The sequence below is a fragment of the Alligator mississippiensis genome, chromosome 2 (assembly GCF_030867095.1).
Source record: "Alligator mississippiensis isolate rAllMis1 chromosome 2, rAllMis1, whole genome shotgun sequence".
NCBI lineage: Eukaryota > Metazoa > Chordata > Crocodylia > Alligatoridae > Alligator > Alligator mississippiensis.
Genome location: NC_081825.1, coordinates 100086872 through 100111574, shown reverse-complemented (window position 1 = coordinate 100111574; position 24703 = coordinate 100086872). Strand labels below are relative to the sequence as shown.

The 24703-nt window shown below is 39.6% G+C and overlaps 1 protein-coding gene across 6 annotated transcripts in view; it reads right to left on the bottom strand.

Annotated features, from left to right (window-relative positions):
• TTC29 (tetratricopeptide repeat domain 29) overlaps positions 1-24703 on the bottom strand; it is a 364566-nt gene that overhangs the window by 208673 nt on the left and 131190 nt on the right. For 5 of the 6 annotated variants that reach the window (XM_059722003.1, XM_059721998.1, XM_059721999.1 and 2 more), the window contains 2 exons: positions 5039-5136; positions 579-662 (listed from right to left, as the gene is read on the bottom strand). In XM_059722003.1, coding sequence (XP_059577986.1) covers positions 579-662; positions 5039-5136 — 182 coding nt within the window. Of the gene's footprint in view, positions 1-578; positions 663-5038; positions 5137-8287; positions 8782-24703 lie in introns of those variants that run through there. The other variant, XM_059722002.1, reaches the window with a different exon arrangement.

The following is a 24703-nucleotide window of genomic DNA, read 5'->3' as shown; positions in this document are numbered from 1 at the left end:
CCAGATCTGTTAAAACACTTCAGCAAAAGTAGTCAATCTATAGACTCTTATAATTTTAAAGTGTAAATAACTTAGTGGTAAGAAAAGCGGTAAGAAATCAAAAGGTATCTAGATTGTTTTTATTCATCGACTTTTCAAAGAACTAATGGTGTACTAAGTGCTGCACCTTTAAAAAATAATCAGTATTTGGGGTTGCCTAAATATTAATTCAAAATTACAAGAATATTTATTCTTGTATATGAAGTGTCAACCCCCCAGGAGAGGTTTCCACTGAGGACAAAAAAAGTGATTTCAAATACAATTACTGACACAATCTTAACCATAACATTGCAAATGTAAAATAATACCTTGGTAAATATGAAAATTAATAAAGCCATAGAATTAAATGCTTTGATATATGTAAGATCAGTAGAAGTGAACCATCATTATTTAATATGAGTTTTAATTTTTAAATGCCAAGTTCCACTGAAAAGGTGTAAGGCCTGGGGAAATTTAGATTGTAATGATTATGATGACTAGAAACAAAGGAAACAATAAACTTGCTGTATGTTAAAATGCCTCAAAAAGGCCGTACTTACGCAGCAGCCTCTTGTTTTGACAACCCTTTGATATTCATCGCCAAATAATGATCTATGGCATCTTTGTCTTTGATCAAATGAATCCTAAATTTAAATGAAAAAATTAAAAGAAACACTGTGAGGTGCTAAGGTAGAAATCTGAAGTACATATAACATATCCTCATTGCCAAGCAGAGATAAATACTGAAATATTGACAAAGTAATGTATCAGACACACTCCATAAATACATACAAGTATCTTTTTAATTTCTTGGTCTGTAGGTATTTCAAATCTTTATTTCTGGAGGGAAGCAAAGTTGGCTGTAGCTTTTAAGGACCTGTTTACCCAAGTGTAATAATTACACTACAAGAAGTTGTGCTAATTAAATCAATGTTTAGTGCTCTACCTAATCACAAACTTTTTCCTAAAATGGAATCATAATGTTTCTCTTATCATCATGGACCACCCAGAGTGTCAGACCTGTTTTGTACTAACCCTTAAAAAAAATAGTTCATGTTGATTTCTTGTATAGAATGGGATTAAGGAGAATCATAACCTAGGCAAAATCCTGAGGTTTTATCCTAACAAGCAATCGACTTCATGAAGGGCGTGCTTCAAAGACCAGTGATTGCTACTGTATTCAACATGTTTGAGTTTAAGGTTAAGGTTGAAAGCTGGAGTGACAGACAGTTCATGTTCAGATTAACATTCCCTCTCAAGTCTCAAGCTGCCATACACAAAAGATGCTCAATTTTCCAAGGGCAGTGTACACTGATAGTAAAAAGAATTCCAACTGCACCTGAGAACATCATATTAGAGACTATTACTTTTAGAAATATAATGTGAACTCATTTTTATTCTGTTAAAATAATTAAACAAACATTTAAATTGTATAAAGACACAAAAATAAAAAAGTCCGTGTTAGTATTGCATGTAAATTATTTTACTCTAGTTTTTCTTGAAGAGGTATTATACACATATTGCACATATTACATCTGTGCAGTATTTGGCTGTGTTGCTTACTGCTCTATGAGACAAAAGACAGTCCATGAATGTCATTTACCATATTTACTCAAATCCATGACAAGGTTTTTTTACCCCACTCAACATGGGCTCTGGCTCTGGCCTAAAACAGACTGGTGTGTGTGTGTGTTTGTGTGTGTGTGTACAGGGGACGAGTTGAGGTGAAACTGCGTAATGCCAGGGGGAGAGTGTGGGGGAGATTGTGCAGTGTAGGTGAGGGGAATAAAGGGGAGATTATATGGTGTGGGGGCAAGTGCCTGGGGTGGCAGGCACCAGGTTGTGGTAGGGGGATGCAAATGATCAGGAAAGCAGACACCAGGGGGCAAGTGGCAAGGAGGACAGATGGCAGGGGGGCAACTGCCAGGGTGTTGCCCTGCACTGGACCAGGGGGCAAGGGGCAAGGGGCAGGCTGAGGCTGCCTACCCTCCCACTGCTGCTTTCCCCATTGGTTGTCCCCCTGCCTCTGCTTTCCTCACTTTAGCAGAGGTGGTGGTGAGGGTGAATTTAAGACAACCCTCCAATAATGAGATTCTAGACATGGAAAATTATAAGAGATTTCTAGTTTTGCATGTATAGGATCTAATTATCAGGGGGTCATCTTAAATTTGAAGACTGTTAGTTTTGGGTAAATATGAGATATGAAAAAGTGTTACAGCAATCTGTTTAGAAAATGTATCATATTAAATTCAAAATAGTACAATAGTGGACATGTTTAGGGATATACCAGGTATTTACATTAATGTCATGATTAGCACCTGCTGTTTGAACTACAGATCTAAGAATTTCTGCATTTTGCACATTTAAACTAGTGAACTATGAAGCTAAAAATATGCTGGTAGATGGAAAGAAAATGTATATTGAACATGGTGCTGATAACTTAAAAGTGCATAGGAAAGAGAGAAGATAATCAAGTATAATCCAAATGACAAATCTCCAACTCAAACTAAGACAGTCTAAATAAAGGGAGATACTATGGCAATTATATTAAATAAAAACCCTGCAAGATGTAATGTGTTTATCTAAGTACATATAAAAAATATGTACTTGAAAAGCAAGTTGTTTTAAAGTACATAGGGACATACTTAGATAACACATAATAGACACACACTGTATACTATATAAAAAAGACTTCTGCACCTCAGGTCTGATAAAAAAAACTCTCTCTTCCGCCCCCTTCCCCAACCTCCTAACTTCTAACTTTAGGTATGAAGAAAAATAAAATAGAAAACACGAAGTAGCAAAATTGTAATTACAGTTTAATTTACATTGCGATGTAAATGTAATCCTTGGTCAGATGAATGGATTTGTTGCCCCTTCTTTGCTTTCTTGAGAATACATTAACACCACACAAAAGAGTATAAAAAGAGTTGAGTCACAAAATTACAATTTAGAAGGGCACTTATGTCCACTTGGTTTAATAATATGCTGATATTATGGGGAGCACCCTACAGACTTCAACTAACAATCAACTACCACCAGGGACTAAAACAAGAACAGACAACTTGTATATCAATTACTGCTTAAGTAAGACCTACAATACCTTTTACTGTATTAAAGACAGCCATCTATCCTAAAAAAAAATCATTCTACTGAAATTAATAAAGACTTCTTTCAGACCCGTCTTGATACCATCAAAAATACTAGTGCACCAGGAAGAAAGAAAAGACAGATAGACTATATTAATTTATGCTCCAAAAAGCAACAAGAAAAATTAAATTACAGCAAAAAGAAAAAGAGTAAAACTCCTACTATAAACTATTATCAATAAAATGCATTAATGTAAAATGGAGGTTGTTTTAGAAACAGTCACAGAACAGCACATATAAGTATCTTATGCACTTACTTAGAATTTTCACTTGTATCATAATAGTGAAATAGTGCTGGAAAAAGCATTTGGCAACAGGCACTTTCACTTTTGTTCCAGAGGTTGTCACTTGTTTTACCAATTAGCTTCAGCTCTAATTCTCCATTATTGGCATAATGAGTCCCCACATTTAATAAACAGATTATTTAATGAAATTCTTTCCCTGTAAGATAGTCTCTGGTCAATTTAAAACTGATCTCTTTATTATGTCCAAGATAATTTTGCAGTCTTCTTATTGATGACCATTACATACCTGCTAGCATTTTACACTTCTTTTTTATACAAGTGTTTGCTATATAGATTGATAAGGCAAAATTATCTAATTATTTCTCCTGAAAGTTTCTTTAGTCATGTAAACTACAAGACCGACAAACCAGGTCTGTGTATCATACAATAAAACAAGTCACACGAAGGATAAAGGGCTATGCCTACAATTTAAAATTTATCTAATTTTGTGTTACCCCTCCACTGTTAACTCAGAGTTGAGATTTCTCAGTATTATGGAGTTACTAAATATTTTAACTCCATATTTGAAAAATATCCAGTAAAATTATTAACGGCCCTCAATGAAAATTCAAGATATTGTTTAAAATATCAAGAAAGCTTTCAAACCATCTGAAGTATGCTGAGGCAAAAGAGGTTGGTACCACCAGGTTTCTTTGGCATTGTTTTTGCTTCAGCATCTTCTTATTAGACCTGGCTCAAAAGCATTGGTGCCTTCTTTCACTTTTTTGCTTCTGTCTCCCTCCCTTTAGTCCTCCTTAAATCTATTTCTGGGTTCAACCATGTTCTCTTGCACTTGAGGCAGCCTCTTTACCTAGCTCAGCCTGTACAACCCAACTTCAACCAGATCTGAACTGGGTAGATAGAGGCTAGTGAAATGTTTCAAAGTTTAAGTGTTTCAGTAGCTCATATAGAGCTTTCCAGCCTCTGACCATGCAATGGGGCAGCCTCTCCACTTAGTTCAAGTGTGGCTGACTCAGGAGCATAGGGGGGAGGTGGATCATTTACAATGTAGCCTAGACTCCTGTGACTCTCCCACTTGCTTTAGACCTTAATAAGATTCTTTTGTTACCATTCCCCTTGATCATTCCTGTCTTCACTACAGTTCCTTTCTCCAGTAACACCCCACCACAGTTCCCCAGAACTTGTCTTCTCCCCTGCCAGAACCCTTCCAAGCCATCTTAACATGCTCTTTATCTCTGACCTTGATTAATATATCCTCCCAATTCACAGCCTATGAAATTATGATGACTTAAAAAATTATGTGGTTGTAGTTATTTGTGTTTGTGTGTTTTATTTTTATTTTTTTGTATGGTATGATACACAAATATAATACAATGATATCAGAATAATATTCTAATATAATTTAAATGACAAGATCATTTAAGATTTTATCTGTTTCTAAAAAGACAAGTGGATTTCCTATTGCCATTTTTAACTTTCCATGTCTTTAAACTTTAAGTTTTTATATATTCCCCCCCACCAAAAAAAAAACCAACAACCAAACCAAACTACAATTTTTCTCTAAGATTCATGACTGAGGCTACTTACACCAAAAATGTCTTTGAAGAAAGATAAATACTCACATACCTTGCAAGTTTTGATGAACAGCAAACCATCTTCTCTAGGAAGCTGGGATGACTCTTTGGGCTTTGGAGCATCACAGGAGGCAATATACTCATTTTGAACTAAAAAAAGAATTACATGCATATAATGTAAAATCATTATCTTTCAGACCCATTCTTTTGTCTTTCTTCATCTACTGTCTGTTTTTGTTTTGCTACATTGTGGGCAAAATTAGGCCACAATTCTGCAAAGACTTGTGCACTTTATAAATGTGCATAGGTCTTAAAGGAAGGGATATTTGAAAGTTACAGCTTTGGGACTGATTCTGATCATTTTACATTGGTTTTACATCCCTGTACTGGGATACTCCCAATATATTTGAAGGGCACCTGATATATCTGAGTTCAAAGTCAGATCTGGAGTGATTTTTTCCCCCAATTATCTGGAACCTCAAATATGAATAGCATCTTATTAAATGAATAGGGATACTGCAGCTATAATAAAACACCTAGTGTGAAATCTAGTGAAACAAAAGGCTTTGTATTAACCTACAAAATGATAAATAACAGCAACAATAATTTAAATTAATAACCTTAAGTAAAGGTATATGAACAAAGGATTTTACTTATGCAAAACAAAACTGAAAAGACCCCCTCCCCTCATTATATAGAACAGACTGGCTTGTCATTCTGAAGTACATCAATGCTAATAGGACTTTTTTGTCACATAGAGCTACTTTGTTTCCCCCCCAAGTATTCAGTCAGCTCTTCCCACCATTAAAGTTTCAGCTGCCACTTCCTTCATTTTGCATGTCTGTGATCTGACGACGTTAGCAGCAGGAGCACCCTTACTTTTAAATTTGGTTTAATGTAGGTATTGCAAGCCCTGCTGGCAGGCCTCAAGGCACAAACTTTTAATAAGGATGGGAAAACAAGATTTTTAAAAGGGGGGAAAAGTTAGCTATTTGTTAAATTTAACAAATATAATTTATTTTGTGATAGGTATAAGAAACAACTGAGCGATACCACCCTGTTCTGTACTGAGTTGTATCAAAAGCTGTGCATGATCTATTTAAAACAGGCTTTCTGAAAAGCGAATACATTTCATTGTTGCTTTCAAACAAAACCATACAAAAACTGCACGGCAGTTTCTGAAGAGCACATTTTATCCCGTTACTGAGAATGGCACACTATTATAATAAGGCACTTCATTATTGAGCTATTCCTGGGGTTTTAGCACTACTGAAAGCTAAACATTATATAACCAAACTAATGCACAGTATATTTTGATACCTTTTCATACGAAGACCTCAGGTCACAAAGTCATAAAAAACAATAAAAAAGGACCACATAGCTAATTTATATAAAGCATGATATGTCTCTGGGAGCAGAAAAGAAAGGAGTTTTTCTAAGACAGAGTTCAATCTGGAATCCCTGATTTAGCTTTGGGACCATCTAAAACCAGAGACAAACTAGGACTTTAAAAGCAATCCTTCTCATCACTTATTACACAGTTAATGATTATTATGCATCATGGCTTATACCTAAACAGCTTCAGACTACTAGATACATTCAGTTTGGGTTAGTTTTTGTTTAATTTTAGTGGTTTTGTTCCATTTGACTTCTGTTTTTTGTGTTGACAGTTTTATAGAATTTGTAGTGGTTTCTTACTGCTAAACCATTATAATAAACTTTACATACAAATTAGACCTATACAAAAAAAATTATGAAGATTACACAACCAAGAAAGTCATTGTAGTAATTTTCATGAAGAATTTGTAATATTATTGTAATAAATCTCTGATCTTGCTAGAGATTTAAATGACTGACAATTTCTTCTGAAGGTCTAAAGAATACCATGTTTGCTAACAGCACAATTTGGCCTCTAAAAAACTGATGGGGGTCTTTCCACTGTTTCAGCGGAAGATGGATTACATGCTAAAGCCCACTAAATTTAGTGGCAAAATTCCCATTTGTCCCTGACAGACCTTACAGCTGAATCTGCATCCCATCCATATACAGCAAGACATACATGTTAAATACACACTCAAGTACACATTACAAATTAAACAATATTAAGCATAGAGAAATCAGTGAAAACATTAATATTCAAGGAAATTAAAAAATAATAAAGGGAAATGCTTTTGTCATATAACATATGATTAAACAGTAGGATTGGTATTAGCCATCATCAGAAACAACCCAGAAACTAAACTAGGTAGACCTTGGTCCTGCCTAGTATAGAAATACCTGTTTTTTTGGTGATTTGGGCCTAAGGCTTAACCTTTAAAATAATTTAAGAATCCAAAAACACCACTTAAATCCTCACAACTTTCACTCAAGTGCTACCTAGTCACTATGTATGTTTCTGACAGAAAAGCTCTGGGGCTCCTAGTGCATATAGTGTAAGCCCTAATATTGCCAAGGAGCTTGAAATACTTGTTCACGTATAAACTTTTATAGGATTCTTAAACTAGGCGTTCCTCTATTTATCAGTACAGGTCCCAATCTGGTAGCCTGCAGAGCATACTTACCAGATCAAGTCCTGCATAAAAACCTGCCACAGATAAAACTTTTGGAGGCTGCGCATCCTATTACAGTGTGGCATGTAAAAGGTCAAGTGGTTGCAGCATTCTCCTGGAATGTGGAAGGCCCAGGATTCACTCCCCTCTCCATTCAACTTCAAGCATGGACTTTAACCCAGATCCCCCTGCATCATGAGAGTGCTCTAACTATGAAGCTATCAGGTGGTGGGAAGAGCTTGCCTGTTGAAGCTGTTCTGTTTTATACTATATTGAATATAACAGATAGAAAGAAAAAAAGTAGGCAAGAGAAAGAGTCTGTAATCTGGTGAATCAGGCACTCAGATGGGATATGAGAGCCTTTGGGTTAATCCCTCACTTCAACATCAGGCACGATGATGGTCCATGGTCTGAAACACTGGGGTTTTGGGCACAAATGAGTTAGGTCTCCCAGGGGCTTCATAAGAATGGGTGACCTGTCTTAAGCATCTAACTAGAGGACAGAGATCACAGCTGGAAATCGCAAGTAGAAACAGATGCCTAACTACTTTTGAGGCCCTGCCCTTCTCTCTGGCCTTTCCTATGGGCAAGGTCATGAAGCTCTTCACCCATCTTACTGGTTTCTGAGAACCCTGCCTGTAGAAGCCTAATTTCCCCCAAGTACCTTCTGGGGTACCTAAGCATCAACTTGAGACTGTGAATTGCATTCAGTGGCAGATACCCAGAGGTCAGATCCTGTAATGCCCAAGTACCTTTGCAGATGTTGCTCTAAGGCTCGGCAGTGAGAAGAGTGGCTGTAGAAATCAAAGAACGGGCGTCAGCTGCAGGGGGACGGAGACTCCGACCAAGCGTGGACTGAGCAGAAGGCCACGGATCTCTGCGGCGGGCCAGGAAAGACACCGATAAAGCACATTTGAAACCTCCATCAAGTCAGAATTCACAGTTTCATAGTTGTTAGGGGCTGGAAGGGACCTTACAGATCATCAGGCCTTACAGATCGTCTAGCCCCAGGCACTTGGGCAGGAAAGCCCGCTGGGGTTAGTTGACCCCAACAAGGTGGGCATCAAGGTGCTTTTGGAATAAGGCCAGCGTCTGAGTTTCCCATCACTAACGAACTGACAGAGAGAGGTGACGCTTGCAGGCAGGCAGAGTTGCACCCTCGAGGCGAACTGAACCACAGCTGTCCTGGGCCGCCGGGCTGGCAAAGCATGATGCCCCGGTCGTCACCGCAGCATCCGACCCCACTAGCGCGGATGCTCACGCAGGCCCCACGTACCCGTGCGAGGACCAAGTGCACCCCAATGCTTGGCGGCACCCCCCAAAACCAAAGAGGACCCCCTCCAAAAAAGAGGGAGAGGAAAACCTGTGGGGGGGAGGGCTGAGGCTGGACGCAGCTAATGACAGCGATGGGCTGAGGCAGGCTCCGGCGCGGGGGGGCATTTGGCTGCTCCCAGCCGGGTCTGTGCAGGCAGCAGAACCAGGAGCGGGCCCGAGAGGCAGCCCCGTGGCCCCCACCGCCCCCGGCCCCGGCCCCGGCCCCCCGCGCGGCTGCAAGCCCCGCTCACCCCGCGCCGCGCCCGGGGACGCCGAGCTGTCGCCATGGGAACAAGGGCGGGGCCGGCGGCAGGGGTGGGGCCACGGCGGGGCGGGCGCAGCGCGGTGCCAGGGACCCCCGGGACGCCCAGCTGGGCGCTGGGGCATCACCCTCCACCCCCAGAGCGGCGATTCAGGCCAGCAATGCGGCTGCAGCTGGTTCTTTATTCCCCAGGTCTTTATTCCGGGTCCCGGGTCCCTTTCCCAAAGCCAACCCGTGCCCCGCGCGAGCCACGAATGAGACAGGCTGGGGAGCCCGAAATCCCTCAGCGATGTGTGCTCACTCCTGGGGACGGACAGCGGTGATGGCACCCACCCGAAAAGGATTTTTACCCCGTCATCCCAGCCCGTCTCAGCTCCTTGTTCGGGGCGATGCGCTGGATCCACGATGTTATTGCACCTTTTTTTTTTTAATCAGTAAATAGACACTTCGCAGGCAAGTCTAACTCTTCAGCCTGGCCTGGTCATGACTAACAACCTTGTCTTGTGTAAGGATTTCCTCTGAAAAAAGAAACCCTGAATAAGGAACCGACTTCAGTCTCATAGGCCTGGATATCTTAGGGTGAGGGGCCCCAGGGTGGGATGGACTCGGAGAAGCTTTCCAATGCAAGACCATCTTCCTCAGGTCTTGCCTTCAAAGGCTCATACAGCTCCACCCCAGCTATGCAGTCTGCCCAGCCAAAGAGACCACCCTCAGAAACCCTTGCCTCCATGGGCAGGTCTAAGATTTTGGGAAAGTGGGTGCCAATACATCATCACCTATGACACGATGCATATTTTTTTTTCTCCAGTGAGAGAGAAACCAGATGCTTTCCTAATAAGGAGGGAGACTGGGGGACTGTTAGCAGAACTGAAATGGTAGGAGCAACATTTATATCTTTTTTAGGAGGGATCAAATGGGCAAAAAGGATGGGGGGGGGGCGGGGAGCGGGATTTGTATTCTGTCAAAAAGTGGCATTACCTGTTCCCAAGTCTAAAAAACAAATGATCTTAAAAGCTGATGGGTCACTGTTTTAACAGATAAGTCTCACAATGAGATACTAGTTGATGTCTGCTACAGACCACCAAATCACACTAGAGAATATGATGATCAGCTCCTTAAGGACCCACCTATAATGTGCAGAGGAGGGATAGTCTTCTCGTGGATTTTAGTCTGAGTGACATTTGCAGCATACTACAACTTTGCTTTATACTACAACATTTGCTTCATACTACAACATTTTGTTTTTTCTAAGTATTATAGATAACACTTTTTGAGTTAGAAATTGGTGCATCCAACACAGGGGAATTTTATATTAGACCTTATCTTGACAGATAAAAAGGAATTGATCACAAAACTAAAAATTAGTGGTTGCTTAGGCACAAAGGATCACGACTTGATTACATTTGTTATGGGTAAACAGAATTAAGTCCAAACTAGTAATATACATACTTTAAAAGAACCTATTTCAGAAAGGTAAAAACTGATATACTAAGTCAGTTAGGAGAACAAATTTAGACAGAAAAATATGGTTTATAACTGGTCACTGTTTAAGAACATTTTACTGGATGCCCTCACAAATATAATAATCCCACAACTAAGAAAGAAGAATACACTGATTAAAAGTAATCTTGGCTTAAAGGAAAAGCAGGTATTAAAAAAAACCGCACTTCAATAATATATGTAACAAATTGAAGACACCAAATTGTAGAAATGGGTAAGTGAATCAGAAAGATACAAAGGGAATTATATGGTTAGCAAAGACAATAAAAAAGCATTATTTGAAGTATACTAGAAAGAAAAAATACTTTAAAAATGGTTTGGGTCCATTACTTGAAGAAAATGGTAGAATTGTCAGTGATCATCCATTTTTTTCTGCACTTCCTTGATAAATACATCTGGTCTGTATTAGAGAAAAAGTCAGAGAATGCAGTTGTATCGTAAAATGATGATAGACTTTTTATTCTCACAGTAAGGTGGATGTTAAGTTGTAAATGACTAAAGCTAGCCTAAAAGCTTGCTCAACAGCTCTCCCAACTATACAGCTGATCTAATAAAAAAAGATAGCACAAAAAAATCCTTTCCTCTTATACATCTCCTGGTCCATCACAGCTACAACAACACTCCAACCCTATTACAAGAGCTAGACATTTTTAAATTAGCAGATTCAGATAATTTGTAAGGAAGAGTTTTGACCAAGTTGACTAAGGAGCTCTCTGGACTGTTCCTACTAATTCTGAATAAGTCTTGGAACCACGGGGAAGTTACAGAAGACTGGAAGGAAGTCAAAGAGGTGTCATATTTTAAAAAGGTAAACGTGGTGATGTGGTTAATTATAGGCCTACTATAATATCATAGATCTCCTTGGAAAACCAATGAAACAACAGATGTTAAACTCAGTAAACAAAGAATTAAAAGAGGATATATAATCTATATGAATTTGTGTTAACAGAAAATAGATCCTAGAAAACTGATATCTTTTTGTTGAGATTGCAATTTTGATTGAAAAAGATAATATTATTGATGTCACATAATTAGGCTTCTGTGAAGTATGCAACTTAGTATAACAAGGTAGTCTGCATAGGCCACTATGATAAAAATAATTATTAAATGGATTAAACACAGGTTAGCCCATAGGTCTAAAGATGATGGGGAAATCATTACAGAATGGGATTTTTTCTGTGGGGCTGGCAAGGAGCAGTTTTTGGCCCTACACTGTTTTATGTTTCTATCAATATTCTGGAAGCAGACATTTGAAAAAAAGTCACTGGCTGACCTGGACAGGCTCAGCAAGTGGGCGGACAAGAATCTGATGGTGTTCAATGCCAATAAATGCAAGGTTCTCCACCTTGGGAAAAAAAACCCGCAGCATCCTTATAGGCTCGGCAGTGCTATGTTGGCTAGCACTATGGAAGAAAGAGACTTGGGGGTCATCATTGACCACAAGATGAACATGAGCCTGCAATGCGATGCTGCGGCTAGTAAAGCGACCAAAACGCTGGCTTGCATCCATAGATGCTTCTCAAGCAAATCCCGGGACGTCATTCTCCCCCTTAGTGAGGCCGCAGCTGGAGTACTGTGTCCAGTTTTGGGCTCCACAATTCAAAAAGGATGTGGAGAAGCTTGAGAGAGTCCAGAGAAGAGCCACGCGCATGATCAGAGGTCAGGGAAGCAGACCCTACGATGACAGGCTGAGAGCCCTGGGGCTCTTTAGCCTGGAAAAGCGCAGGCTCAGGGATGATCTGATGGCCACCTACAAGTTTATCAGGGGTGACCACCAGTATCTGGGGGAACGTTTGTTCACCAGAGTGCCCCAAGGGATGATGAGGTCGAATGGTCACAAACTACTTCAAGATTGTTTCAGGCTGGACACAAGGAAGAATTTCTTTATTGTCCGAGCCCCCAAGGTCTGGAACAGCCTGCCACCGGTGGTGGTTCAAGTGCCTTAATTGAACACCTTCAAGATGAAACTGGATGCTTACCTTGCAGGGATCGTATGACCCCAGCTGACTTCCTGCCCTTTGGGCAGGGGGCTGGATTCGATGATCTTCCGAGGTCCCTTCCAGCCCTAATGTCTATGAAATCTATGAAATCTATGAAAGCTTGCAGATGACACAAAGGCTGAGGGAGCGTGTAAGCAGGTTAGTAAGCCTGTTGTCTTTTCATAGCCTGGACCTACCCCCAGGGGGCTCTTCTGTTTGTTTTTTCAAAATGCAAACTCAGTCCTTACTCATAAATATAAATCAGAACCACCAAACTGACAGCCCTTTGCTGGGCTAAAGGATAAGTTCTTTTTAGCCTGCCCCTTCCTAGTATCAAGCTTGTCTGGATTCAGTTGGTCTCCTGCTCATGGACTACTTCTTCCCCCTAGCTCAAGCTCCCCGCTTTCTCTCTGCCACCCCTCCCTGGTGCCAAAATCCCAAGCCCCACACAGTGCATCAGAACTGGGCCACGGCTCTTCCCCCGCATGGCCAGATGAGGGTTGGACCACATCCTCTTCCCTCTCCATGGCTGGGCTGGGGTTTGCCTGAGCCTCCTCCCCACTGGACTGGGCCATGCCCTGCCCCCTGCACAGTTGTTTCCAGGCCAGGCCATGCTTCCATCTCTCTGTATGGGTTCAGGACATGCCCCCTTCCCTCTGCCTGGCCAGGAAGGGGTGGACCATGCCCCTTTCCTCCCATAGGGCTGGGCAGTGCCACCTCCCCTGTGGCGGAGCTGGGTCATGCCTCCTCTACCCCTTGCTGAGCCGGACTGGGGGCAGGCCAAGCCCCTTTTCCCTGTTCAGCTGGAGCAAGGCTGGGCTGCCCCCTGTCCTCTCCCACACAGCCAGATGGGGCTCCACCGTGCATGCTCTGGGTGCCACATTGTGCCCACTAGCTGGATCTGGCCCATGGAAGGACAGGACACTGTGCATCCAGCCTCATGGACAACAAAATTGAGCAAAAAGGATGGGAGGGTGGCGGGGCAGGGGGACTTCTCCCCTGGGAAGGACATGGGAATGATGGTGGGTAGCTAGCTACCTAAACATCAGCTCATAGTGTGCCCCTATAGCCCAAAATCTTGGATATATAAACAGAAATAGAGTAGAATTTGAGAGGTTATATAACCTCTCTTACTGCAATACTGTGCTAAGTCTGGTGTGTAAAATTCAAGAAGGCTGTGTTGACATGGTAGAAAACATTCTGAGAAAAGTCACAAGAATGATTAAAGATTTGAAAGCATGTCTTTTATTGATAGATTTGAGGAGCTCAATCTGTTTATCTTAAAGGGAATGTTAAGGGATGACTTGATCCCAGGCAATAAGTACCTACTTACATGGGGCATGAAAATTTGACAGCTTTCAGCCTAGCAGGCAAAGATATAATAAGATCTAATAGCTGTAAGTTGAATCTAGAAAAATTCAAGATAGAAATATGACACAGAGTGAGGGGTAATTGACCATTAGAACAACTTACTAAGGATTGTATTGGATTCTCTATCAGTGGCAATTTTAAATATCAAGATTCTACTTTTTTCTAAAAAATATATTCTAATTCAGTCAGAAATTACATCAGGGAAGTCTTACAATCTTTGTGACTCAGAATGTCAGATGAAATGATCGCAACGGTTCTTCCTCTGTTCCTAACTTATGAGTATAACACTGAGATTCACAAATGACCCTTCACAGATAGATGTCTGTGCCTACTAGAAACTAATGAAGAGGCACCCATCCAAAGCCATTTGCATGATTAGAGTCATAAAGTTGTTATTTATTGTTGGATTTTCAAAATGTTTCCCTTTAACTTGTCTCCCAGCTGGCAAAAACCTGGAGCACTAATACTTTTTAGTTATAAAATATACCAAAACAGACACACAGTAATAGTCTTTTTATACACATTCATTAATCTGTAGTAGGAAACACCATCCATGTGTGAAAAAAAATCAATATTTTAAAAAGGTCAGTTGGTGAGCTGAGTGACCCACACAAAACAGAAGTAGGCTGCCACTAGGTGGAGGGTGGAGTTGCACGCAGTGTACACAATTGTGTTCACAGTTCCCATATATTTACTACCATCATCACTTTGTCTCAATGCACTTGGTGTCTTAGATGTTGGATCCGTGAAACTCTTAGGCTGACAACATTGACAATGTATTTGCATGTAGACACTGCAGGTGTTTGTTAAGGTAATAAAGTATTACCTGTACATCATGCTAGAAGAGATCATGACTGGAAAAGCAAGTGCTTGAGACCTTTTCACCAGCTCAATTACAAAGAGAATCTGTGAGAACTGAAAAAAGATTCAAATTGCAGATTGACATTTATTGGCAAAATTCTGAAAAACAACGTAATAGGTACTATACAAGCTCTGGCTCTAATTCGTGTGTTAGGGTCTCCTGGATTAAACATTTATAATTCATTTGACTTAGAAGAATAGTGAGAACAAATTACAGAGATACTTAAGAAGTTCAAAGGATCCCTGATGCCAAACAATATGTAACTTACAGAAGGCATGTCTTCAACAGAAAATCAAAGCCATTGTTCATTGATGTAATAGAGAGAGGCAGCAGTTGCTCCATAGTTAAGGATGAAACCGACTTCCATTACAAAGTTGTATTTTAGCATCTTTATAATTGACTCAGAAATTTGTTTCCCCTCAATCTTTTCAGATTCTCTTGGGGTGGGGGAGGTGGGGAAGGGAGAGTTATATACATTGCTGCAAAGTTTGTAGAGAAAAAAGTATACACGTACACGTATACATACACATACTGAGTCTTTTGTTGCAAAAGTGTGTGTGTGTGTGTATGTATAGTCAACAAAAGACTGATATAAATAGATCTCTCTCTCTCTCTCTCTCTAGATATCTCTCAGTTGTTATATCTATCTATCTATCTATCTATCTATCTATCTATCTATCTATCTATCTATCTATCTATCTATCTATCTCAGTCTTTTGTTGACAATATTAGGCTTACTTCTGCTCTTGTTCTAGCAACTAGAACAGGAAGGAAACTTCTTAGCAGTGGATGATGTCAATGGGACATTTCTTTTTTAAAATTGATTGTTTTACTTTTCAAAAGTTTATGCAATTGGCTAACTGAAAAACACATTTGTTCAGCAGTATCATGTGCTCATCTGTCTGCATATCCAAATACCAGATCAGTATTTGCAAAATGTGAGGTATTTTGGTGATTATCAGCACAGTTATTTACATGCACAAAATGTTTCTGTATAGCTTAAAAGGTTGTCTGGAAATGTGACTGTTAATGTACTGTCTGTTTACAAATGCAGTTTAGCAAATGTAACAGTCATTAGGCTATGACTCTTGAGTGCACTATCATCCTCTTGCCAAGAGTAACACTGCTTCCTTTCCAAACTACTCAGTGGCCCACATTCTCACCTGCTCTATCTTGTTTGAGCAGCAGCTCTGGGTAGTGTGTTTTTGCCTGCACAGCAGTTCTCCAGGCACCTGGCTTGCCCACACAGCTTACTTAAATCATGTCTACCCTTAGACTATCAGGAGTTCACCCCCTGACTCCTTCTACATCTAGACTATCTCCTCTCCAACCATGAACGATGTGTGCTCCTTGGGCATGGCAACCACCGGCCGGTGGTGGCAGCAGTGATGTTGGCAGGAGGGAACAGGGGAGTAGTGAGCAGTGGCTACCCACAGGCACTGTCATCAGTGGCAGCCAATCACAGGGGGTGCACTGCCAATCTCAGGGGGTGCACGTCACCCCCTATGCGTTGCTAATGTCTCCAACTGACTAGTCCCTTTGGCAAGACCCACAGACTCACAGAAGACTCACAGAAGAAGGTGTGTGTCGCTGGGCACTAAGAAGTGCTTGCTCGTTTAAGGGCACAAGCAGCCTAGCCAGGGAGCTGTGCAGGCTAGGCAGAGCCCCACAGCTGTGGGTTGCTCGAGCAACTGGTGAATAAGGAAATTAACCAGCACCTGCAGGTAGTTAGTTGACTGGAAGGAGGCAGGGCCCTGGACACATATAAGCCCAAAGCTGGGGCTGGCAGGGGTTAGTTCTCTGGCAACTGCCAAGGGAAGCAGCTCCTGTGCAAAAGAATTACCCAGAGAGAATTGGTTGCTTGATCTGCTTCCTGCAAGACTAATAAGGCTCTAGGAGCACATAAGGTACCCAGGGCTAGGAGGCACACTATACTAGGGAAGAAGTTTGCCTTCCTAAAGGGGCAGAGCAAGGCTTCCATCATTATTGTTATGTTATAGCCATGGGGCTTATGTTTATGTTGTTGTCTGAACCAGTAGTTTGGGATGAGGCTGTAAGAGGAGGTATAGAGGCCTCATTAGTGCCCAGAGGGGGCATTTGATCACAAAGAGCCCTGCCAGCAGCCAGCTCAGGGCTTGAGTAGTTACAGAGCCTGTAGTGCGTGGAGTGTGTGCAAAGCACAGAGCACACAAGGGGCCAGAGAGCCTGGTGCCAGAAGGGTGCAGCTACATAGGGGCTACATCATAGCCCAATGATAGGAAGAGATTGATCAGAGCTAGTGCCTCAAGAAGGCCTAGCTAGATTAAAGGGGCAGAGGCCGAGTAGGCAGAGGCCCCAGCAGAGGTAACAATATCCATGTAACACCCACGAGGCATGGGGTGTAGTATAGGGAAGGTTTGATGCCACACATTTAGCCCCTAAGGCTTGAGGTGCCCTGTGTAGCACCGTACTTGAGTGAGGTCCAATGAAGGGCCCAAGGACCAGTGAGTTCTTTTGGGGATCAGCAGACCAGGGCCAAACAAAGGCCCATGGGCAGCCTCCCGAGTCATTATTTACCCATCAAGATGTGGCAGACAAGATAAGAGGGTGCCTTCGGGGCAGAGCTGGCACAGGCACTGAGCCACCAGGGCATCCCAGCCAACTCTGAGGACCTCAACTCATGAGGGTGTGGTTCTCACTCTGGGCTGCATCTTTAAAAGTATATCATCCCTTTATACATGATAGGGGTTGAGGTTCCCCATTACAGTAAAGACTTTACCAAAGTTTGGATACTCTGAGTGATGCCACTAATTGAATAGGAAACCAAGCAGAAGCACATTTTTATTGTTTATCTTAAGGAATAATTTTAAAACTTTTGGGAGGAGATTTTAGGCAGCAAAATGCATAGCAGGTAATATCTGTAAGGGTTCTTTTTGTAGGCATTAAAAATTGTATTGAACATCAGGCAGCTTCACTGTAGATACTTATGTCAGCTGTTGCAGTCTCTCAGAGTCTCATCAGGCAGTCAGCACCAGAGTTAGTGCATAGCTGTAAGCATATTGTTGTATGTTTTGGTGTGCAACAAGAGATTTGACTCTGCAAGGCAGTTAGCAAAACACGCAGCCATCACTTCATTCACAAAAGTCCCAGTGACAACAATTAGAGTTCTGTCTGTGGAATTGTGGTAAATTACAAATGAATAGATATATAATTGGCAAACGACAGACAAATATCTAAAGCAACTCTGGCAGAAATTATGGCCATTTCTTACATACCAAATAATATATTCAGAAACTAAGAATTGCCACATAGAAATACTGAAAGTGTTCATCATCATTTTTATCTGACTTCACTATGTGCATATATGCTTCTCTTTAAAATAGCTAATGAGAGCTCTATTACACATCATTACTGATTTTCTTTCAACAAAATTGTGTTGTCCTCTGTATTTTTTTTGTAGAACCGCTCACTCAGCTACACATTCTCCCTGTCTCAGACACACAAACCTGTCCTATATCCTTTTCCCAGTAAAGTTTACAGTATTTTTGTGTTGTTAAACTCTGTCCTAAGAGCCACATCCCAGTACACAATATTGTATTTTTGCAGAGTAGATTCCTCAAAACTATCTTCAGTGTAGTGTTCAAAGACACCAGTACAACATACTACTGACCTTCTGTAGTAGAAGTCTGTGGCCAAATTTGCTAGTAAGGGTCTCAGTAGGGCAAAGTATTAGGTACAACCAATTCCTGTTAGGATTAGTGACAGTGAATGGTTCTGAGCTATTTGCTCAGATCACTCCCAACTGAGTGTAGCAGGACGATGGGTACCTTAGGGAAGAAGCAGAGTGAACAAGCCAACAAACAAAAAGACTAACCTTCCCTTTCTCCTGACAAAGAAACACCCTCAAAGAAATAGAAGATGTCGAAAAGAGTAAATAATGAGCCAACAGATCACATTTGATAGGACCATCATAAAGAGTGTTCCATTAAAAAAGGTGGGGCATTTCTGGTGTATGTAGAACACTTTTTCAGTATCAGGATCAGTACAGCTTGGATGTAAAAGAGATTTTTAACTTGAAAGGCAACTGTGCTGGGTAAAATAAACTGAATCGTTTATATCTTATTTTTCCTTCCCTTGCTGTTTATTGTGTATATATGTCTATCTCTGTTTAAGCATCACCCTAATGACTGTAGGTTTCTGCTTTTTTTTCTAATGTGGCACTTGTATTCTGTTCATCCAACTTCAGCAAAGTCTCTACATCATGTACCTTTGTTTTTAGCTCTCCATTTGAATGATGAGATGGGGACAGCTGTGCTGATATAGATCAAACACACTTTCAGTGTAGAAACCACTGTAGAGATCCCTAGTCTTACTGTTCATTACATATATAGTATGTTTCAGTATACCAAATCAGTGCAAGCTGCACTGTTGGCACAATAAGTGGAGGAATGAGCCAAATGTTTATGAGAGAACTCAAGTGTCCAGAGAACTCAAGTGTCCAAAGCCTTTATTTCATGTTTTATCCCACCATATTTTAAAATTGTGTTTATAATAGATGGTAACATTCCATAATAGTGTTATTGTTGAATTGGATGCCTTAAGGGTTTGCTTTATTAAGTTTTTCTAGTCATTCTGTTCATGCCAATTAAACCACTATAATGCAAAACTAAGTCTATGCAATAGCTGATCTTAGCTCTTATTCACAGAAATAGTTCTATTCACTTCAATATAAATTCTCCTGCGAGTAAAAACTGGCTAACATGAATAACCACACCCTGTTCTTAAGGGCAGGAAAACCCAGCTCATCACTTCCTAGTAATGAAAAAGGAAATTGTATTATCTGTAGTTGTATAAGAAACTGCTTACTTTTTTCCTGAAGACTATCTCTTATGATTATTTAAGGACTTCTAAGATTACCTTGAAATTAAAAGATACCTTGGAGAGAGATACCTTGGAGGGGAACAGTCTGCAAGATAAATGTTTCTTTCATTGTCATGAATATAGCATTTCCTCTATGAAGTACACACTGGCCGTGATAGGCAATTGTTATAATTCCCTGAGATGTTCTAATTTTAAATTGTATTTTTCTTCTTCCTTAAACCCTGTGTAATTGAATTCTTAGTAACTAAGGTGTACAAACGCAATTTTCATAAACTCTGTGAAATTTCTAAAATAGTGTTATTAGTGTGTATGAGAAATGCAAAATAAATGAAGGGGTGGAGTGGCAGAAAGGTTTTGTCAGCACTTGTTTGAGATGACCTACATAAGTTGCATCTCTATTACTCATAAGTAATACAGCCAACCAAAACTAATGCTGATAAAACTTTTATATTTCATCTCATGATTATATAGCTTATATATACTTCATATGTTGCAGAGGAATTACTCTAGAAATATTTAAATGAGTTTTTAAAACATTTTAATGAGAATATTTTTGTAGTACTCCATCTGCAAACCTATAGACCATAGCTACCAGGAATCCAACAGTAAAGAGAACAGAACAATACATAGATCTACAAACTGAATGAAAAGATGTCACAATTGACCAAAGTCAATTTTCAAGACTTTATTGTTAAAGTATAATGAAATGTACTTAACTTTGGAGCCGAATTTTAAATTTAAAAAATCTTAGCCAAAAATTAAGCTGCTACCTCCCTTTTTGATATACAACTTCCTTCTAACCATCAGGGGTAAAAGATTTCAGGATTTAAAGATATCACACTTCTACCTACAAGACCTGTCCTTAGTGCAGAACTGAATCTTGCCCATCTAGGTGCTTGAGCAGGGGTAATATTTAAATGAAGAAGGAGCTATTTCTATGTTAGGTTAATTTAAAGAAAAGTGTGGTTGTTGAAAGCTGCCCAAGTGGTTAGAATGTCAGAATAAATCCTTGGCAGATGGGTCAATGGAAGGAAAACAAGTAGAGCTGTCAAAGGTATATGATAAATGAAAACAAATCTCACAGGTCTGCAATTTAACACAAGGTTCTATATTATATCCTGTTTTTACCATGTCCCATATGTAGCGTGCTTGTGTGTGTCTGTTTTTGAATATATTAATACGGATTGGCGGACGCACATTAGAAACATTTCTAAAATTGTACCCTTTTTTCACCAAATCCTCTAACGTTAAAGCTTATTGAGCAAGATTTACTTAGAAAAGTTGAACCACCCAACATCAACACATATCACAAATACTTAAATGGTTTCATTGCCATAACAGCATCATCCAGGTTAGCATCATGAATCATAGGGGAAAGGTTAAATAAACTGTTAAATTAAAGGCGTACAAATGTGCAGCTTGGTAAAGAATACAAAAGAACACTGAGTTTGTATAATCAAATCTCTCTCCCCTGAACAGCGATTGTTATCTTTCTTTCATGAGCACGAAAGACCTAGAGCTCCTGACTGCCTCAGGCAAGTGAGTTTGAAAGTCTCCTTCGTGAGTGAATGAAAAATAAACATCAAAATCTAGGTTGAGGTGCTATTATTCTAGGGAGCATTTCTTTTTTTAAAGAAGTGTTTTATCTTTAAGTCAGAATTCATATTAGTCAGTGATTCTGACCAAGTTTATATGATACTGGCTATTGTAAATCAGACCAGATTATGTTTTCTTGTTTACATCAGTGGAACTCTGTAGTACCTCCTTTGACATCAGTGGGGTGGCACAGGGGTACTAGCATACAGATAATCAAAGACTTTTGCCCACGTTACTATATTCAGAAAGCTGCACTGCTGTTCTTATCGTCAGAATTCTAGGACAAATTTAGTTCTGGTTTAAGTACGCTCAGCTGTCACTGATTTGTGAAGAACTGCATTTGATCGCAGAAATTTACTTAATTCAATTATTTTAAACTAACCACCATTTATCTGGGTAGCCTGCATTTGTATAAGAGCTGTAAATACGTTGGCACAGGCATTTTTCCCACTCCTACCAGGAAAAGAAGTCATTTTTAAGCAGTAGGATATTTTCATTTACTGAAAACTATTAGTTTCTGTGAGTATACAAGAATTATAGAGCTTGTTACAGGTTAAGGGATAAATTATACTAAAACTATGTACCTTTATCAATACATAAACATACAAACAACATTCTGGATGTGTTGTAAAGAACTAAAATACACATGTCTCTATACTAATGCAAGGATGGTTTCATCACAATTCTTTATGTGCCACCGACTGTATTGCAAAAGCTGTATTGTAGTCCAGATAGTTGTGGGTTTTTTTAAATATGGTCTAAATTGTTTTTGACCCAAGACCTTAATATAATCACATGCCAGACAATAAAGTACAGTAAATAAATGATGACATGGGAATTCTATACAATTCTCTCTCTGCATCATCCTCTCTTGTTAGATTGCACTGTCAGATAAAGAAATTCATTTTTACATCATCATAGAAATTGATAGCTAGGAAGAGTGTGAATGAAGATGGCTGGTATTTATTTATACTGAATAGTATAAATAATTAGTCCATAATTAGTCCATAGACTTGGAACTATGAAGTTGTACACATAATTGATTTGGGGAATGTATATACTCTTATTGTAAACTTTTCCCCTCCCTTTATCTCTCTCAGTGTCATATTCTCTTATTACCTCTTGTCTTAAACTGAGTTATAAGCAATCTGGGGCAGTGACTGTGTATTATTTGTATGTACATTATTTGTATGTACCCTTGCACAGGTTATTCCATTCTTGATTATGACCTTTCTGCACCATTGCAATACAAACAACAAATACAAAGAAGAAATGTCTTGTAAAATTCTCTCTCCAGCTGATTTTTAAAATATTACCAATGACAAAACAAGATTGGCTTAGCTGGCACAAACTCTGTCAGCCTGTGGTTTTATATAGCTGGCAAAACAGCTCATAGTTTGGGGTCACCTACATACTAGGTGTTTACTTGATGAGGATTAAAAATCTGAAACCACTTGTGAGAGAGAGGACTTGGCAGAACAGTTGTTAGGAATATAATAACCTGTTATCATCCCACAATATCTTCTAAGATATTTATGGGATTGTGCCACTGGTGCCTGCCCTTTTTTCCTCTTTTCCTCAAATATAGTATGCGAACTTGTGCCCTTTAGTTGCAGCAGCTCTGGGACCAGATATGTAATCTTACTTCATTCCACTTCATCACCCTTTCCCACCTAGGAAAAATGCTCTTCTCTGCAAGTGTTTATTTAACACTGAAACCTTTCTAATGAAAAGATGTATGCCAGTATAAAATCTATTCTTAAATTCATTTCTTTTATTCATCTTGATGGTGGACTTAAGGAAAATGAATTGAGATACATGTGTAGAGGTTATACTGTATGAGTCTGTTTTGGTGTCCTCAATAAATATTTGATTGAGCCCCTGATATATTAAACTGTTCTTCTCAGCCATCCGCAAAGAAGATACTGAAACTCTAATGGAGGCCATTTCAACATTCCCTATAAGTGACATGAATATATGCTTCTTTTATTAATTGTAGCTGATTAGCCACAAGGCAAACATTTAATTAAACCTTGAGAGACAATAAAATTGCACATGAATTATCCATTTAAGAGCACATAGGTCTTTACATTTCATTAAACATAGTTTAACCAATAACCACACATCTTAAGCTCAATCTGTGTTTGCACAGGTTTGAAGTCAGGAAATCCCTAAGTGTATTTTTTTTTCAGTCATTTATTTCTTGATTTTTTTGATTTGTATTTATTTAGCCACTTGTTCAGGCTGCCTCCCCGATTAGTGAGACTGTCAGTCAAAATATGGATTCATTGATTACAAAAATTGTATCTATTTTAAAAAAATATTTCCAACATTTTAGGTGTTTTAAAAAAACACAGAAATGTAATATGTAGCTATGTATTAAAAGGTTTTGCTCTTTTTTGGATTTATATGACTACTACTCAGGAAGACATTTATATTATTGCAAATACTGGCATCCATGTGCATTATGCTAAGTGTATATTTGAATATGATTTTCAGATAAAAGAAGAAAGATATCCCTCCTTTATGATTGCTGAGGCAACCAGTACCAGTCTTAGCACCAGATATGCTGCTAACATTGCTTGTACAGCATCCATGATAGCATGAATGGGACATGTACTCATCTATTAGGGAAATGAAGAAGTGGGAATAGCCTCAAAATCTTCATGGTGATGTGTGAGCACTGTAGCCAGGGTTTTTTATATAATAGGTATTTTCCACTCGTTACTGTTTCTGAACAATATGGAAAGAAGCACAATCATCATATTAGATGAGGGGAAAAAACCCTTCAGTACTAGAAGATAAGTACTTCTGGTACTCTTGGTCTATAAACACTGCTAATGGCTCAGGAGTCTTTAAGTCTCAAAGTCCAACCTCAGAATGATTTTTCATATCAGTTCACAACCTGAAGATACTGTAAAATGGATGAAGGAAGAGAGACATAAACAGGGCATGAGATTTACTTGCATTTCCCTTTAATGTTTATTTAAAGAGTATCTGCACAGCATATATGGAAACATGTTTCTGCACATACTGAATAAAAATATGTAAAAAAATCATAAAATTAGCGAGGCATATGAAAGATGTCACCACTTAGCCTCGTTGCTTTTTGTTGCATTTTATCATTAACTTCATCAGTTCCTAGTCTCTCTGGGTAATGTACTCTTTGGAATGGTGACTGTGCCCTAGTACTTTCAAAGTATCTATCATCTAATTTGCAGAGGTACTGAGCAAACAGGTCCCATTAATTTCAAGAGGGGAGCTGAGCACCTCTGAACAATCAGGCCTGCAGCATACTGTATGCAAATAACAATATCTATGCTTAAAAAAACAGTGCAGTTGGAGCTTCTCTCAATAAACAAACCACACTCTCAGAAGAATTATCAAAATTTCAATTTTCTCCAGCCAGCTCTGCCTAAAAATA